The sequence below is a fragment of the Schistocerca nitens genome, chromosome 2, assembly GCF_023898315.1.
Source record: "Schistocerca nitens isolate TAMUIC-IGC-003100 chromosome 2, iqSchNite1.1, whole genome shotgun sequence".
NCBI classification, from domain to species: domain Eukaryota; kingdom Metazoa; phylum Arthropoda; class Insecta; order Orthoptera; family Acrididae; genus Schistocerca; species Schistocerca nitens.
The window spans coordinates 802,912,070-802,930,028 of NC_064615.1; the positions used below are offsets into that span (position 1 = coordinate 802,912,070).

General features: G+C 47.7%; 1 protein-coding gene across 1 annotated transcript in view; it reads right to left on the minus strand.

The window, feature by feature from the left end:
• Nucleotides 1-691: 691 nt before the first annotated feature.
• The window catches only part of LOC126235345 (uncharacterized), a 31,652-nt gene continuing 14,384 nt past the window's right edge, over nucleotides 692-17,959 (minus strand). Inside the window, exon 2 of the mRNA XM_049944066.1 lies at nucleotides 692-1,162. Within this exon, the coding sequence (XP_049800023.1) occupies nucleotides 692-1,162 (471 nt within the window). The remainder of the gene's footprint in view (nucleotides 1,163-17,959) is intronic.

Genomic DNA, 17,959 nt, shown 5'->3' on the forward strand with positions numbered 1-17,959 from the left:
GAGAGTTAGTATGAATTTAGTATACCAGTGTGTGGTAATTTCATGACGGACAGGATTGGTTAATTTCCTCTTGCATATGTTTCAACGTTCTTCATGTGTTATTTTATGAATGCAGTGTTGTATGCAGTCTCCCAATCTTGGCTCCATATTTGATGTGTTCCGTAAGATTACAAACTCACATTTTCACAATCCTAAATAAGGCACCAGTTTAGTTATGAATCAAGTTTGATATGCTGAAATTTTAACGGAACAATGATCAATGTTAAAATAAATTTCCAAATATAAACTGATTTATTTCTTTTTATTTAATTTGTCTTTATATATATATATATATATATATATATATATATATATATATATATATATATATATATATATATATATATATATCACCGGTTATCGTAAGATGAGTACTAATAGTTTATAATTAATGTTAGTCTGGTCTGGAGTTTGGTAAGCTAGACTGGATACCTGGTGAAACAGTTGCTCAGTAATGCAAGGTTAACTTCCCCAGATAGCTCACAGCTTTTAACCCGCTTTTATTGTCTTGGATAACAGCACCGCTTTCAGTACGAACTAATGCAACAACATTACAACCCATCTAATCTTCAGCATTCTTCTGTAGCACCAAATTTCGATAACCGATAGAGTTGGGTAATCTGGAATGAGGTATGGAGTCAGATGCTACATCCTACTCCGCCCCTGGAGGCACCGTCAGTATTGCGGCAGTGAGCTTACTCGGATGCGGCCGATGTGGATCTTGGAGCGGAGACCTGCCGCCGGCCGTTGTAGGTGCGTGGTGGAATCTGCAGCCGGGGGCGTGGCCGGGTCGGGTAGCCGCCGCTCCACGACGACAGCCAAATTGCGCGCGTCCCGCCCCTCCCCTCCCCTCCCCTGCCTGGTGGTCGGCGCGTCCACAAAAAGCCACGTCGGCGGGACCCGTAATTACCGCTGTTAGCGGCCCGCCAGATACGGCGTCCGGCGCTGGGATTCCGCCCGCAGGTCGGCCTTTCCGGAAAAACTCTGAGAATATTGCCGGGTGCCCGGCGCCGGCTGTCAGCGCGCCGACGGCTTCATACGCGGCGCTGACGGGTTGCGGGTGGCCGCCGCGGCGCGCCGACGTCCCGCTGACGTTAATCACGGGGCAGCCGGGAAACCTCTCCTGCCGTTACGTCTGCCTTCCCATTACATTTACCCGGCTCAAATTAAGATGGACGGCCTCGTAGGTCACCGTTTACATTATTTCGACGAGCGCCGATACAAGGCTAATTTTTGTAAAAACACTCGATCTCCACTTATAAAAGAATGCACGGATACGTCTTTTTGTCCGATAACTACTTCTCTCGTGAATTATCTCAAAACTTTTAATATTAGGTTAGCGAATACGTTCGTAGCGGTTTTTTTTTGAGTATTGGTATTCCATTTGCAATGGGTTAATTTCTCGATTGTCATTTTTCTATTCGTTGCTACGAGGGTAATTAAGGTGAAAACCTTAAGAGTGACACAATATTTTTAATTGTAACAATGAACAAAACACATTGATAAGCCAAAACATGAGCACTGGCCGGCCGATGTGGCCGAGCGGTTCTAGACGCTACAGTCTGGAGCCGCGCGACCGCTACGGTCGCAGGTTCGAATCCTGCCTCGGGCACGGATGTATGTGATGTCCTTAGGTTAGTTAGGTTTAAGTAGTTCTAAGTTCTTGGGACAGATGACCTCAGAAGTTAAGTCCCATAGTGCTCAGAGCCATTTTTTTGCATGAGCACTGCCCACCGCGACGTTGGATGCCGCCTGGTGGCGTTGCGGGCACGTGTCGCCGCAATAAAAGTGTGTCAGTGGAGCAGACACGGACGGGGGATGACCCCATCGAAGATATGGGCTGCAAATAGGGAAATCCATTGAGATAAGTGACTTTGACAAAGGGCAGATTATTGTTACGCAGAGCCTGTGCGCGAGTATCTCGGAAACGGCGAAGCTGGTTGAATGTCCACGTGCTACTGTCGTGAGCGTCTAAGGAAAGACATACGACACTGAAACTACCACTAGGTGCTAAGTGGCTGAACGTCCACAACCCTTCACAGAACGTGGTTCAAATGGTTCAAACGGCTCTAAGCACTATGGGATTTAACTGCTGAGGTCATCAGTCGCCTAGAGCTTAGAACTACTTAAACCTAACTAACCTAAGGACATCATACACACCCATGCCCGAGGCAGGATTCGAACCTGCGACCGTAGCGGTCTCGCGGTTCCAGACTGCAGCGCCTAGAACCGCTCGGCCACATCCGCCGGCCGCAGCAGTGGTTTGAGGAGCATTATCACACACATCTTATGCCACATACCTCCATAAACCACCAACAATTGTCGGATTCCTGATAATCAGTGATGTACTTGGTTCCAGAGGTGGACAAAGAAGCTGTTAAGTAGATGATCTTAATGCTTTGCCTCATCGGTTTACATGTCATTTTTCGACATAGTCTCTCCAACGTTGAATGCACCTATTCCACCGCTTCGGAAATGCATAGGTTCCGTGATGAAAGAATTCTTTTGTCGTGTGTGTAGCCAGTCGTGGACCGTGACTTTCACCTCTTTGTCACTTCTTAAATGCCTGCCTTCCATTGCTTCTTTGATTGCGCCGTACAGATGAAAGTCACAAGGAGCGAAGTCTGGGGAATAGGGGGGATGTACAACACATTCAAATTGAATTTCCTGACTAGTCTCAACCGATTAAAACTGTGTGTCGGACCGAGACTCGAACTCGGGACCTTTCCCTTTCACGGGGAAGTACTCTACCAACTGTTTTACCCAAGCACGAATCACGACCCGTCCCCACAGCCGTAATTCCGCCAGTACCTCGTCTCCTACCTTCCAAACTTCACAGAAGCTCTCCTGCGAACCTTGCAGAACTAGCATTCCTGGAAGAGAGGGTATTGCGGAGACATGCCTTAGCCACAGCCTGGGGGATATTTCCAGAATGAGATTTTCACTCTGCAGCGGAGTGTGCGCTGATATGAAACTTCCTGACAGATTAGAACTGTGTGCTGGACCGAGACTCGAACTCGGGACCTTTGCCTTTCGCGGGCAAGTGCTCTACCAACTGATCTACCCAAGCACGAATCACGACCCGTCCCCACAGCCGTAATTCCGCCAGTACCGCGTCTCCTACCGCCTGGCACACAGTTTTAATTTGCCAGGAAGTTTTATATCAGCGCACACTCCGCTGCAGAGCGAAAATCTCATTCTGGAAACATCCCCCAGGCTGTGGCTGAACCATGTCTCCGCAATATCCTTTCTTCCAGGAGTGCTAGTTCTGCAAGGTTCGCAGAAGAGCTTCTGTGAAGTTGGAAGGCAGGAGACGAGGTACTGGCAGAAGTAAAGCTGTGAGGACGGGTCGTCAGTCGTGCTTGGGTAGCTCAGTTGGTAGAGCACTTTCCCGGAAAAGGCAAAGGTCCCGACTTCAAGTCTCGGTCCGGCACACAGTTTTAATCTGCCAGGAAGTTTCATATCAGCGCACACTCCGCTGCAGAATGAAAATCTCATTCTAGTCTCAACCGTATTACGGGCTGTATGCTGTCGAGCGTTGTCATGCTGTAGCAATACTCCTGAAATCAGAAGTCCTCGTCGTTTACTCCTGATCGCAGAGCGAAATTGATTTTGCTGCATATCTGAATAAGAACACTGGTTATCGCCACTCCACTGTCCACGTAATGCTCCACAATTACTCTATTCGCATCCCGGAAGAGAATGAGCGTGACCTTTCCAGCAAACGGCTGAGTGCGGAATTTTTTTGGTTTCGGCGATGAGTTGTGGCGCCATTGTTTGCTTGACCTTTTCGTTTCTGGTTGATGATAGATGATCCAGGTCTCATCGCTTGTATCAATTTCTCCCAGAAATGCATAACATTGTGAACAATGTTCTGCGCTGAAACAATACTAATCTTCAAATCTGTGGTTATTTCTTTCAGAGTTACGCGTCTGTTCTTCTTTATAGACTCCTCGACTAACGCAGTGTTCTCGTCCGTCACTATGCGGTAGCCCGGACTGATCCACGGGCAAACGCATAACAGATCGCTGTTCAGTCGCTGTGCATGTTGATAGCAGGGCGGCCATCTCGTTCTGGACATTGCTGCCTTCTCCTACGCTTAGCATCACACTGCCACCTGTTGGTCACTTTCCGAATCACAAGGAACACTGCTGACACTTACCGACTCCATTGCACCACAAATTTTATGGAACTTTTCAGGTTTTCATTTGAAACACACTCGTACCTGAGCCGGCCGAAGTGGCCGTGCGGTTAAAGGCGCTGCAGTCTGGAACCGCAAGACCGCTACGGTCGCAGGTTCGAATCCTGCCTCGGGCATGGATGTTAGTGATGTCCTTAGGTTAGTTAGGTTTAACTAGTTCTAAGTTCTAGGGGACTAATGACCTCAGCAGTTGAGTCCCATAGTGCTCAGAGCCATTTGAACCACTCGTACCTGAGCTCATATACTGTCATTTTGTCATTTGGAGATAGTGAGTGGAGCTGTGGAAGCTAGAAAATGGAGTGTCAAGTGCAGAAATAGGAACACATCCGACGTATTCTTCTGTTTGAGTTCAATAGAGGGGTGACAACAGCGGAGGCAGCCAAAAACATTTGCGGCACGTGTGGGGATAACGCCATTGGACAGAGCACGGCAAGAAAATGGTCTCGTTTTAAGAAGGATCGTTTTGACATTAGTGTCTCTCGAAATTCAGGAAGACCTTCCGGTGATTGACGAAAATAGTTTAAAAGCATTAACCCAATGATCCACCTCATTGTACTCGAGAACTGGCAAACAGGATGAAACGTGATCATTCCAACATCTTGCGACATTTGCATGCACTGTGGAAGGTTCAATTATCAGATGTATGGGAACAGCATGCCCTGAGCCAGAATAATAAAAATCAACGGGTGGTCATGTGTGTGTATCTCTCGATGTTCGTCATAAAAAGGCTCGTGAACAACACCGACCACTCCTATCCGGTATCGTTACTGGCGATGAGAAAAGGTGTCTTTTTGCTAACGTAAGGAAAAGAAAGGAATGGTTGAGCCCAAACAAAGCAGCGACTCCCCGTACAAAGACAACCTCTCATCCACAAAACATAACGTTATGTAGCTGGAGGAATAGCGACGGTATGGTGTACTACGAATTGCTTCCCCGAGGTGTATCCATCACCGCTGACATTTATTTTCAACAACTGAGACGTCTTGTAGACACAATCCAAGCACAAAGACCAGGAAGACTACGTGAAGTGATGCTACTATACAATAACGCCCGCCCGCATTCTGCTATAGTGACAAAAAATGCTGTACAGGAGATGGAATGGAAAGTCACTCCGCACCTACCTTATTCACCTGATCTTGCACCCTCAGAATTTCCCCTATTGCGCTTCCTGTCGAACAACATTCAAAGATCTTCTTTTCCGGATGAAATTGTGCTCCGAAGGTGGCTCGACGAGATCTTCACCTCAAGACGACGTGATTTCTACAGCCGCGGAATCGAAATGTCACCCCAGTGTTGGCAGACTGTTGTAAATAGTGACGGAGAATATATTATTGAGGAGTTAAGTCTCTGTTATGCGTACCTGTTGTGTTTATTACTAAACTTATGGAAAAACACTAATAAGTTATGAACGAACCCAATACTTTGACTGGCTGTGAAGTGTTACCATCATCTGAACGTACGACTGTTACCATTTTATTTTTACCTTTTCGCCTAGTGCAGACCAAGAGTTCCGCAAGCAAGTCTTCATTCACACAAATCTTTAGATTAAATTACGATAATTAGTTACTTACGTTCTGGAACTCTCATTTCCTGATTACGGCAATTCCCTCATTAGACAAAAATAATAAAATAAGGGTACCTACTAAAATGTTTATACTGACGAGCCCTAACATTACTCGTCCACTTCACTGTGAGTGGCGTGTCAATTGTCTGTCTAGGCGTCATGTACAAGGTAGACAGGAACCAAGGAAGACTTAAGATGTTATACCAGTCCCTCCAACAAATAAGTTAGAGATGCTGTCTTTCACTGAAACTGAACCAGTGGGACTCACTTCACCTGTTTTGGGGAAATCTTCTCTGTCCCTCGTCAGGAGCACGGAACACAAAAGGGTAAGTATGTATCAACCGTTAGGCGTTCAAACGTACGGAGAATAATGAGAAATGTACCCCATAGGGAAGCGATAGCAAGGGATTGGAAGAAAAAAAAGAAATTATCGTATGGCATTGGTGGCCGGGAGGCCCAATCTGGGGAAGCTCGGCCGCCGAGTGCGGGTCTTATTTCAGTCGGAGCCACATTGGGCGACTTGCGTGCCAGTAATGAAGATGAAGAGATGATGACGACAACACAACACCTAGTCGACGAGCGGAGAAAATCTCCAACGCGGTCGGGAATCGAACCCGGGCCCGGTGCATGGTAGGCAAGCACGTAACCACCTTTTTTTTTTTTTGTTGATATCATTTTGTTCGTTAGTGCTCGTTGTATTTGTTCGGCGCGGACGTTCCATGATGCTTTTTCAAGTTCGCCGTTCATCTATTAACTCGAATTTTTTTTTTATTATAGAGGGCAGCTAACCCACTGACCAAACACACTAAGCTACCGTGCCGGAGTGTGTGTGCCACTCAGTTAAGCAGACGGACAGATTGGGAGGAACATGAGGTACACTCGGTGTGTGTGTCTGGAGGCCTCATTCAGCATGCTCAAGAGGCTATTCAGCAGCCATTGAGGGACCAGGCTGGAAGCAACTACATGATGCGGCGCACTTCGTAACAAACTGCACCTGTTGTCTGGGCACTGAGGTCATACTTGGATCATTCCGACGACTGACGGAGAGGGTTGAGAATACCAGCCTTGCTCACGGAGTTTCCACGAAGGTCACTGTCTGCAGCATTCACCTCAGAAGGGACCCTGCCCCCTGCTTCTGAGTCGAGTGGAAGGCTTGAAACAGAGACTCCAAGGTTCTGTGCCAAGCTCGGCTGTGAATTCCTAGACTTGAGCCACAGGGCTAAGAGTTGTAGAGTTTCCCTAAATGGGTCGGGCGTCCACATCAGAGGCAGCTAACTGTATGTGGGGTGCACGCAAGGATTTCTGACAAGGGAACCTCCCCATCGCACTCCCCTCAGATTTAGTTATAAGTTGGCACAGTGGATAGGCCTTGAAAAACTGAACACAGATCAATCGAGAAAACAGGAAGAAGTTGTGTGGAACTATGAAAAAAATAGCAAAATATACAAACTGAGTAGTCCATGTGCAAGATCGGCAACATCAAGGAGAACGTGAGCTCAGGAGCGTCGTGCTCCCTTGGTTAGCGTGAGCAGCTGCGGAACAAGAGGTCCTCGGTTCAAGTCTTTCCGCCAGTGAAGATTTTATTTTTTTTATTTTCAGACAATTATTATCTGTCCGTCCGTCCGCCCGATGCGAGGTAACTGCGCCTTAGTATGAGGATGCTACATCTAAACAAACATCGAAACACACGACGTCAGTCGACAACAGCGCACGGAAGAGAGAGTATTCGTGTTAACGAGGCTCCCTGGCTGGCAGTTGACTGTTCGCTACTTTGGACGGGAGTGCATTAAACACGTGAGATGTATTCCGTGGGCAATATGAATCCAGCAAATATAGCTCGCGACTTCAATAACAAGGTCAATGAATATTTTCCGAACTGTACGTTTTCGGTGCGTTTGCAAAACTTAGACACTAAACTTATTACAGTGAACAGAGACGTCAATGAACGAACGGACAGATCATAACTTTGCGAAAATAAAGGAACAAAAATTTTCACACAATGGAAGACTTGAACCAAGGACCCCGCACTCCGCAGTTGCTCACGCTAACCACAGGACCACGGTGCTCTTACGCTCACGTTCTCATTCATGTTGCTTATCTTGCATATGGACTACTCAGTTTGTATATATTGCTTATTTTTTTCATAGTTCCACACAACTTCTTCCTGTTTTCTCGAATGATCTGTGTTCAGTTTTTCAAGGCATATCCACTGTGCCAACTTATAACCAAATCTGAGGGGGGTGCGATGGGGAGGTTCCCTTGTTAGATTAGGTGACTCTCTATACAGTTCAGATAACGACAGCTGTAGGAAACCGAAATGTATCAGTTTAAGATCGAAAGAAACGCCTCCTGCAGGTGAAAGTATTGAAACCATAGTGGTTAACTGCCGAAGCATTCGCAACAAAGTGCCAGAGTTTGAAGCGCTCCTAAGGCTCAGGTCTTGAAGCTCATTTAATAATAGGCACAGAAAGCTTGTTAAAACCTGAAGTTGCTAGTAGTTGGGCAAATTTAAGCGTGTAGTAAAAGTATAGGGAAATCAGCGATGCAGGTTGTGTGTTTGTCGCAGTATACAAGAAGCTCAAATCCACCGAGATAGAAACTGAGCTCCATGCGAGACTGTTTAGGCAAGACTCGATACCAAGTGTGGGCATAAAATTATAAAAGGGTCCTTCTGAATACCACCAAACTGACCTCCTGATACAACCGAAAACTTGAGAGAAAGACAAAGTTCGCTTGTACATAAGTTCCTTTAATCATACTGCAATAATTAGAGGAGACTTTAATCATTCTACAATCAACTGAGATAATTATAGTTTTGTTAGTGGTTGGAGTGACTAGACGTCCGTAAAACGTTACTACATGAGCAGTAATCACCGGACTGGGAGCCTGTCCAGTTCTCGTCCCATATGCTCGGCCACATCAGTCGTTCTGGCCGCCGGTCGCCACTGCTCCTCCGCGATGACGTCACTCTGCCCTCTCGCGGCAGGCGGCGCTCGGCACGGCCTCCGCGAAGTTCAAGTTGCGCTGCCACCAGCCACGCAACGTTACCGTGTCCATCGCGACACAGTTGCCAGCCACATGCAAATTTTTCAGCGCTTTCGTGGCTTTTCCACCGCTGGTCTGGAACATTTCCATGTGGCGGATCCTGGTTCTGATCCTGCCACGATAGTAGATCACCGAGGTGTACCTGCTGTGAGATCTTTGTGGCAGTCATCGTCATCATCATCATCATATTACAGAAGGTAATGGTGAGCCTCCGTCTGCTGTGTTACATCTTAACGGGGCTTACCTTTACCGAAGCGAGTGAACATACTAATGGCCTGGGTAAATGAAGACAGTGTTCGTGAGAGACTGGCGGGCCCATCAGTTACGTGTCGACGAAAATTGGTTCCGTGTTTGATGTTTATAAATCAAGTGCCAACTATTGTAATATAATATGTTAAATTTGCACTGGGGTGACGAAAGTGGTTAGATAGCGATATACACATACACTCCTGGAAATGGAAAAAAGAACACATTAACACCGGTGTGTCAGACCCACCATACTTGCTCCGGACACTGCGAGAGGGCTGTACAAGCAATGATCACACGCACGGCACAGCGGACACACCAGGAACCGCGGTGTTGGCCGTCGAATGGCGCTAGCTGCGCAGCATTTGTGCACCGCCGCCGTCAGTGTCAGCCAGTTTGCCGTGGCATACGGAGCTCCAAAGCAGTCTTTAACACTGGTAGCATGCCGCGACAGCGTGGACGTGAACCGTATGTGCAGTTGACGGACTTTGAGCGAGGGCGTATAGTGGGCATGCGGGAGGCCGGGTGGACGTACCGCCGAATTGCTCAACACGTGGGGCGTGAGGTCTCCACAGTACATCGATGTTGTCGCCAGTGGTCGGCGGAAGGTGCACGTGCCCGTCGACCTGGGACCGGACCGCAGCGACGCACGGATGCACGCCAAGACCGTAGGATCCTACGCAGTGCCGTAGGGGACCGCACCGCCATTTCCCAGCAAATTAGGGACACTGTTGCTCCTGGGGTATCGGCGAGGACCATTCGCAAACGTCTCCATGAAGCTGGGCTACGGTCCCGCACACCGTTAGGCCGTCTTCCGCTCACGCCCCAACATCGTGCAGCCCGCCTCCAGTGGTGTCGCGACAGGCGTGAATGGAGGGACGAATGGAGGCGTGTCGTCTTCAGCGATGAGAGTTGCTTCTGCCTTGGTGCCAATGATGGTCGTATGCGTGTTTGGCGCCGTGCAGGTGAGCGCCACAATCAGGACTGCATACGACCGAGGCACATAGGGCCAACACCCGGCATCATGGTTTGGGGAGCGATCTCCTACACTGGCCGTACACCACTGGTGATCGTCGAGGGGACACTGAATAGTGCACGGTACATCCAAACCGCCATCGAACCCATCGTTCTACCATTCCTAGACCGGCAAGGGAACGTGCTGTTCCAACAGGACAATGCACGTCCGCATGTATCCCGTGCCACCCAACGTGCTCTAGAAGGTGTAAGTCAACTACCCTGGCCAGCATGATCTCCGGATCTGTCCCCCATTGAGCATGTTTGGGACTGGATGAAGCGTCGTCTCACGCGGTCTGCACGTCCAGCACGAACGCTGGTCCAACTGAGGCGCCAGGTGGAAACGGCATGGCAAGCCGTTCCACAGGACTACATCCAGCATCTCTACGATCGTCTCCATGGGAGAATTGCAGCCTGCATTGCTGCGAAAGGTGGATATACACTGTACTAGTGCCGACATTGTGCATGCTCTGTTGCCTGTGTCTATGTGCCTGTGGTTCTGTCAGTATGATCATGTGATGTATCTGACCCCAGGAATGTGTCAATAAAGTTTCCCCTTCCTGGGACAATGAATTCACGGTGTTCTTATTTCAATTTTCAGGAGTGTATGTAGATGGCGGTGGCATCGCGCACGCAAGGCATAAAAGGGCAGTGCGTTGGTGAAGCTGTCATTTGTACGCAGGTGATTCAAGTGAAAAGTTTTCCACGTGATTATGGCCGCACGTCACGAATTAACAGACTCTGAACTCGGAATGATAGTTGCAGCTAGACATATGGAACATTCCGTTTCGGAAATATTTAGGGAATTTAGTATTCCGTGTTCCACAGTGTCAAGAGTGTAATACCACATTTCAGGCATTACCTCACAACACAGACAACGCAGTAGCCGACAACCTTCATTTAACTATCGAGAGCAGCGGCGTTTACGTAGAGATGTCAGTTCCAACAGGCAAGCAACACTACGTAAAATAAACGCAGAATCAATGTGGGACGTTAAAGGGCTATGGCAGCAGACGACCGGCGTGAGTACCTCTGCTAGCAGCACGACATCGTCTGCAGGATCTCCCCTGGGCGCGTGACCGTATCGGTTGGACGCTACATACTGGAAAACCGTGGACTGGTCAGATGAATCCGGATTTCAGTTGATGAGACCTGATGGTAGGGCTCGAGTGTGGCCCAGACCGCACGAAGCTATGGGCCCAAGTTGTCAACAAGACACTGTGCAAGCTGGTGGTGGCCTCACAATGGGGTGGCCTATGTTTACGTGGAGTGGACAGGGTGCTCTGGTCCAAATCAACCGATAAATCACTGGAAATGGTTATTTTTGGCTACCTGGACATCATCTGCAGTTTTCATGGACCTCATGTTCCCAAACAACGACGCAATTTTGTGAATGACAAGGCGCCATTTCACTGGGCCACAATTGTTCGCGAGTGGTTTGAAGAACGTTTTGCACAGTTGGAGCGAATGATTTGGCCAGCCAGATCACCTGACTTGAATCCCATCGAACATTTATGAGACATAATCGAGAAATCAGCTCGTGCACAAAAATCTGCGCCGGCAATACTTTCGCAATTATCGACGGTTATAGAAGCACCATGGCTCAATATTTCTACAGCGGACTTCCAACGACTTGTTGAGTCCATGACACGTCGAGCTGCTGCACTAGGCCGGGCCAAAGGAGGTCCGACATGATAACAGGAGTTATCTCATGACTTCTGTCACCTCGGTGAATGTGTTCCTTTTATTTACAAAAATGGTTCAAATGGCTCTGACCACTATGGGACTTAACTTTTGAGGTCATCAGTCCCCTAGAACTTAGAACTACTTAAACTTAACTAACCTAAGGGCATCACACACATCCATGCCCGAGGCAGGATTCGAACCTGCGACCGTAGTGGTCGCACGGTTCCAGACTGTAGCGCCTAGAACCGCTCGGCCACCGAGGCCGGCCCTGGTGGCAGGTTGGCGCCTCGAGCCTCTAGCTGTTTTGACACATACAACAGACTTCTTCCCGCGAAATTTTCAGTCGGACGTTCCGGACTGGCACATTTGCCTAAAGCATTGGTAGAAGGAATGGCTTCTGGAAAACTCCACGAAAACTTGACTGTAATTTGCCAGAGATGTTTAGTATGAGGAGAGGGGGAGTATGCACTGTGGTTACTGAGCTGTGATTCGCTCGCCCATACCTAGAGTGGGGGTAAAGAGAGGGGCGAGCTTGTGAGACGGCAGGTTTAGCTACGGGATTCCTTTTTGAACTCTGGAAGGAGCAGGAGATCCTGTCTCATTCTCGAAAGTGCAGAAATATTTTCTTGACTTTGCTCTCTAGCGCACAGAGGTATTCTGTTTAAGCCTCAGTGCGACACAGAACTTCTGTCTTAGAGATCAGTTAGAACACTGTATTTTGCTGTACTTTTAAAGACGATATTGTCCTCCGCCTTGTGTTGGGAGTACTCTTCTTGCGTCTGGCATACAGTTCTTGGGAGCGCTTTGCTGTTATTCAAATTGCACAGAAGACGTTGCTGAATTCCCCCTTGTGCTGGGAATTCGTGTCTTACGTTTGTTGCTGACAGTAAAGTGACACGATTCAGTTTTTCTTTAGCAGTTGTAGATAGCAGTCTGCTGTCTGAGGTCTTGTGTTTCAGCGCTCACGACATTTGTGAGTCTGCTGCTGTGTCACCAGCGGCAGTTACATCGAGTATCATCAATGCGATCAACCAGCACGCTTTTGCTACGCTGATGTAGCCAACGGCACCGGCTGTTTAGGGCAGATTGCGATAAAATTGTTGGGATCACATATAAAGGTTACTCCACTAAGGCTACACACCAATCAGTCGATTCGAGTCGCTTTTTTTAGTTTTTGGAGCAACAAATGAAGTCAGTCATATCGTGTAGTATTTCTCGGATCGCCTTATCCACTTTGGCCAGAAGCACGCAGAAATTTCCAAATATTAGTTAAGTTCATTTATTTCACAATTGTTTGAGTCCACAAGACATGTATTGTTTCTTACTTGTGTAGGTAAATTTCTGGGCTTTTATTTAAAATAGATTGTACAGTGAACATAGCATTTGTCTTTCCAATAGAATTATAGTTTATCCTTGATCCTTCTTTTACTGATATGATTATTGTTTTAATTTGTGCTCTAACATTAGCCACAGGGGAGTGACAGGGTCGGATTTGAAAAACGCTTTAAATTAAGTTAGCCTTGCGCACATTGACATTTATAGGTATCCCAACGTGCTTACCTCGAAACTCTGTACTTGAGAGGTAGAACAGTATTCGTCAGAGTTACACTTGCACCAAACACACACAATAAACGAGCTAAATTATATGTACACTATTGGCCATTAAAATTGCTACACCACGAAGATGACGTGCTACAGGCGCGAAATTTAACCGACAGGAAGAAAATGCTGTGATATGCAAATGATTAACTTTTCAGAGCATTCACACAAGGTTGGCGCCGGTGGCGACACTTACAACGTGCTGACTTGAAGAAAGTTTCCAAACGATTTCTCATACACAAACAGCAGTTGACCGCCATTGCCTGGGGAAACGTTGTTGTGATGCCTCGTGTAAGGAGGGGAAATGCTTACCTCACGTTTCCGACTTAGATAAAGGTCGGAGTGTAGCCTATCCCGATTGCGGTTTATCGTATCGCGACATTGCTGCTCCCGTTGGTCGAGATCCAATGAGTGTTAGCTGAATATGGAATCGGTAGGTTCAGGAGTGTAATACGGAACGCCGTGTTGGATCCGAACGGCCTCGTATCACTAGCAGTCGAGATGACGGGCATTTTATCCGCATGGCTGTAACTGATCGTGCAGCCACGTCTCGATCCCTGAGTCAACAGATGGGGACGTTTGCAAGACAACAATCATCTGTACGAACACTTCGACGGCGTTTGGAGCAGCATGGACTATCAGCTCGGAGACCATGGTTGCGGTTACCCTTGACACTGCATCACAGACAAGGGCGCCTGCGATGGTGTACTCCACGACGAACCTGGGTGCACGAATAGCAAAACGTCACATTTTGTAATGAATCCAGGTTCTGTTTACAGCACCATGATGGTCGCATCCGTGTTTAGCAACATCGCGGTGAACGCACATTGGAAGCGTGTATTCGTCATCGCCATACTGGCGTATCACCCGGCGTGATGGTATAGGGTGCCATTGATTACACGTCTCGGTCACCTCTTGTTCGCATTGACAGCACTTTGAACAGTGTACGTAGCATTTCAGATGTGTTACGACCCGACGCTCTACCCTTCATTCGATCTCTGCGTAACCCTACATTTCAGCACGATAATGCATGACCGCATGTTGCAGGTCCTGTACGGGCTTTCCGGATACAGAAAATGTTCGACTGCTACCCTGGCCAGCACATTCTCCAGATCTCTCATCAATTGAAAACGTCTGGTCAATGGTGGCCGAGCAACTGACTCGTCACAATATGCCAGTCACTACTCTTGATGAACTGTGGTATCGTGTTGAAGCTGCATGGGCAGCTGTACATGTACACGCCATCCAAGCTATGTTTGACTCAATGCCCAGGCGTATGAAGGCCGTTATTACGGCAACAGGTGGTTGTTCTGGGTACTTATTTCTCAGGATCTATGCACCCAGATTGCGTGAAAATGTAGTCATATGTCAGTTCTAGTATAATATATTTGTCCAATGAATACCCGTTTATCATCTGCATTTCTTCTTGGTGCAGCAATTTTAACGGCCAGTAGTGTATTTGTTTTAAGCAATTAGGACATGTATGGTAATATTGTTGTTTTTCCTATTTTAAAGCTCTAAAACCTAATCGTTTCGTTACACCTGGGTAAATCTTGTACGAAGGCCTGTTGAGATCTGTGGCGAAGGTAAATAATTCCACCACCATCTCAACGTAAGTTTTCAGGATAATCGTTAAATTCCTTCTTCGGCTACTGACTTGCGCTTTTGGTAATATAATTAAGTCGTGGACTGTAATTTAACGCTTGTTACTGGAATTCTACCCGTTAGCATTAATTGAATACTGAGGTACAGAGATCTTTTAAATGATGGAGGTGGTGTCACAGATTCTGTATTGGGTTTAAATCTGCAGCTTGTGGTGGCCAGGGTGTTACGGCAGACTCATCCCGGTGCTTTTCGACCCGTGCACGCACATTGCGAGCTGTCTGACACGTTGCGTTATCCTGCTGGTAGATTCCATCGTGCTGAGGAAAAACGAACTGCATGTAGGGGTGGACATGGCCCCCCAGGATAGACGCGTACCTGTGCTGATCCATTGTGCCTTCCAGAATGACGAGGTCACGCAGGGAATGCCACGTAAACACTCCCCAGACCATAATGCTCCCTCCTCCGTCTTGGAACCTTCCGACAATTGTCACAAGGTATCGGTAATTTGTCCGAAGGAGAGCAAAACGTGATTCATCTGGATAGGCCATCTGCCGCCACTCAGTGGACGGCCAGTTTCGGTACTTGCGTGCAAGTCTCCAGGCTTCGTCGCCGACGAACAGCAGTCGGTTTGCGCTCATGAACGAGCAAACTGCTGTTGAGGCCTATACACAGCAACGTTCACTGAACGTTTGAAGAGACACTGTTGATAACAACTTGGTTCATCTGGGCGGTCAGTTTCTCGACAGGTGCACGTCTGTTCACCCGGACACATGTCTGTAGGCTCCGTTCACCCCTGTCATAAACGACCCGTGGTGCATCACAGTTGCCAAGGCGCCGGTTTTGGATAGCGCCATTTTGCCATGCACGGTGTACTTTAGCCACGACGACATGAAAACAGTTGACAAACTGAGCCGTTTATGAAAAGCTTCCACCCTTGGCGCGAAAGCCAATGATCATACCCTCCACTGCTAGTGTTATCACCTGCCCTCTGTGAGTGGTTAATGCATGTTGGCGTTGAACATAGGTGGTGGTCACATTAATGTGGATGGACTGTGTATTTAATAGTAATTTGGCATTTTTGGCTTTCCTGGGTTTTAGTTCTCACCGTGAGTCATTACAGTCGAAACAGGTGAACTGTTATGAATCCACCGAATGTGATCAAGACATTTGTGATTAAAAAAGTATTTTTCAAAATAGATCGCGTACTCCAATATGACACTGTCAAAATTCATTGCACAGAAGTGAGATTCTACATGAAAGCCGGCCGGGGTGGCCGAGCGGTTCTAGGCGCTACAGTATGGAACCGCGCGACCGCTACGGTCACAGGTTCGAATCCTGCCTCGGGCATGGATGTGTGTGATGCCCTTAGGTTAGTTAGGTTTGAGCAATTCTAAGTTCTAGGGAACTGATGACCTCCGATGTTGAGTCCCATAGTGCTCAGAGCCTTTTTTTTTTTCTATATTAAAAACAAAGAATGCAGCCTCACGCAGAAAAAGTACTTTCTTCAAGCAATTTATATCGGCTGTGGCTCCACTTAAAAAAGTGTTTGTTGGCTGTAGCACTCTTTGTAAACATTTCTTTCTTCAGCTTTATTTACGCCTTGGATCTTATCATTACATGTTGTCAAAATGGTTCAACTGGCTCTGAGCACTATGGGACTTAACATCTGTGGTCAACAGTCCCCTAGAACTTAGAACTACTTAAAGCTAACTAACCTAAGGACATCACACACATCCATGCCCGAGGCAGGATTCGAACCTGCGACCGTAGCAGTCGCGCGGCTCCGGACTGAGCGCCTAGAACCGCTAGACCACCGCGGCCGGCTGTTGTCAAAAGTTTCTCATCCTACCTTAGTCTACATCTACATATACGCTCCCCGTGCCACTGTACGATGCACTGCGGAAGGTACTTCATACCAATCTTTCCTATACCATTCGCGCGAAGACGAAGAAAAATGATTCTCTGCGTGTCTCTATCGAGCGCTGTTGGCAAGCGGGGTGCACTCAGCCGTTGTGAGGCAAACTGAGGAGCTACTTGATTGAGGAGCAGTGGCTCCAGTCTTGGAAACAAACATATGGCTAGGAGAGCGGTGTGCTGACCACGTGCCCCTCTACATCGGCATCCAGTGGCGCCTGTGGGCTGAGGATGAAACGGCGGCTGGTCGGTACTGTTGGACCTTCATGGCCTGTTCGGGAGGCGTTTAGTTTTTGTATGTCTGTATATCTGCGCGAGAACACCACTGTGGCACCATAGTGGACACACTTGTCTTCTCCGAGAACAGGTACTCTCCGTTTACCCAGCAGGGTTTCGTCTTACTTTCAAGGATTCCATTTAAGCTCCTCGAACATTTGTATTACCCTTTCGCATGGGTAAAAGCGACTTGTTACAATCATTGTAACGAGCCTTCGGATTAACTGTATGCGTGTTGTCATGCCTACTTGATAAGGGCTGTGAACACTGGAAAAATACTCTAGGTATAGCCGCGCTCGCGTCTCCTATCAGATTTCCTTCACAGGTGCACTGTATTCGCACAGAAATATTCCAGCAAAGCTAAATCTTCCATTCGTATTTCAGAACGCTGACTTTACCTGAACATACATTTCATATTACGCCTAAATAGTCGTAGATCTTGAAGTGCTCAAGATGTTCACCACCTATCTATCTCTCCTGTACCGCATCAAATCTAAAATCACTCTGGGCCTCTCCAGTAACCAGGGTGGCAGGCGGTTAAAACCCTGGATTTGGGGTCGTACAGACTCCACACCGAGGGACTCTTAGCACACGTGGCACACGGATCCCAAACGGCAACGTAGCCCGAGGACGGTGGGAAAAAAGGCGGTCCAGAGGCGGATGAGCATCAATATGGTGAGTAGAGGAGGTTGGAGCTGCAAGAAAGTTGCAAGCCTGGCGCACCAGTAGGAGCTGCCGCCGGATGGTAGTGGCGGTTCCCCGGTCTCAGC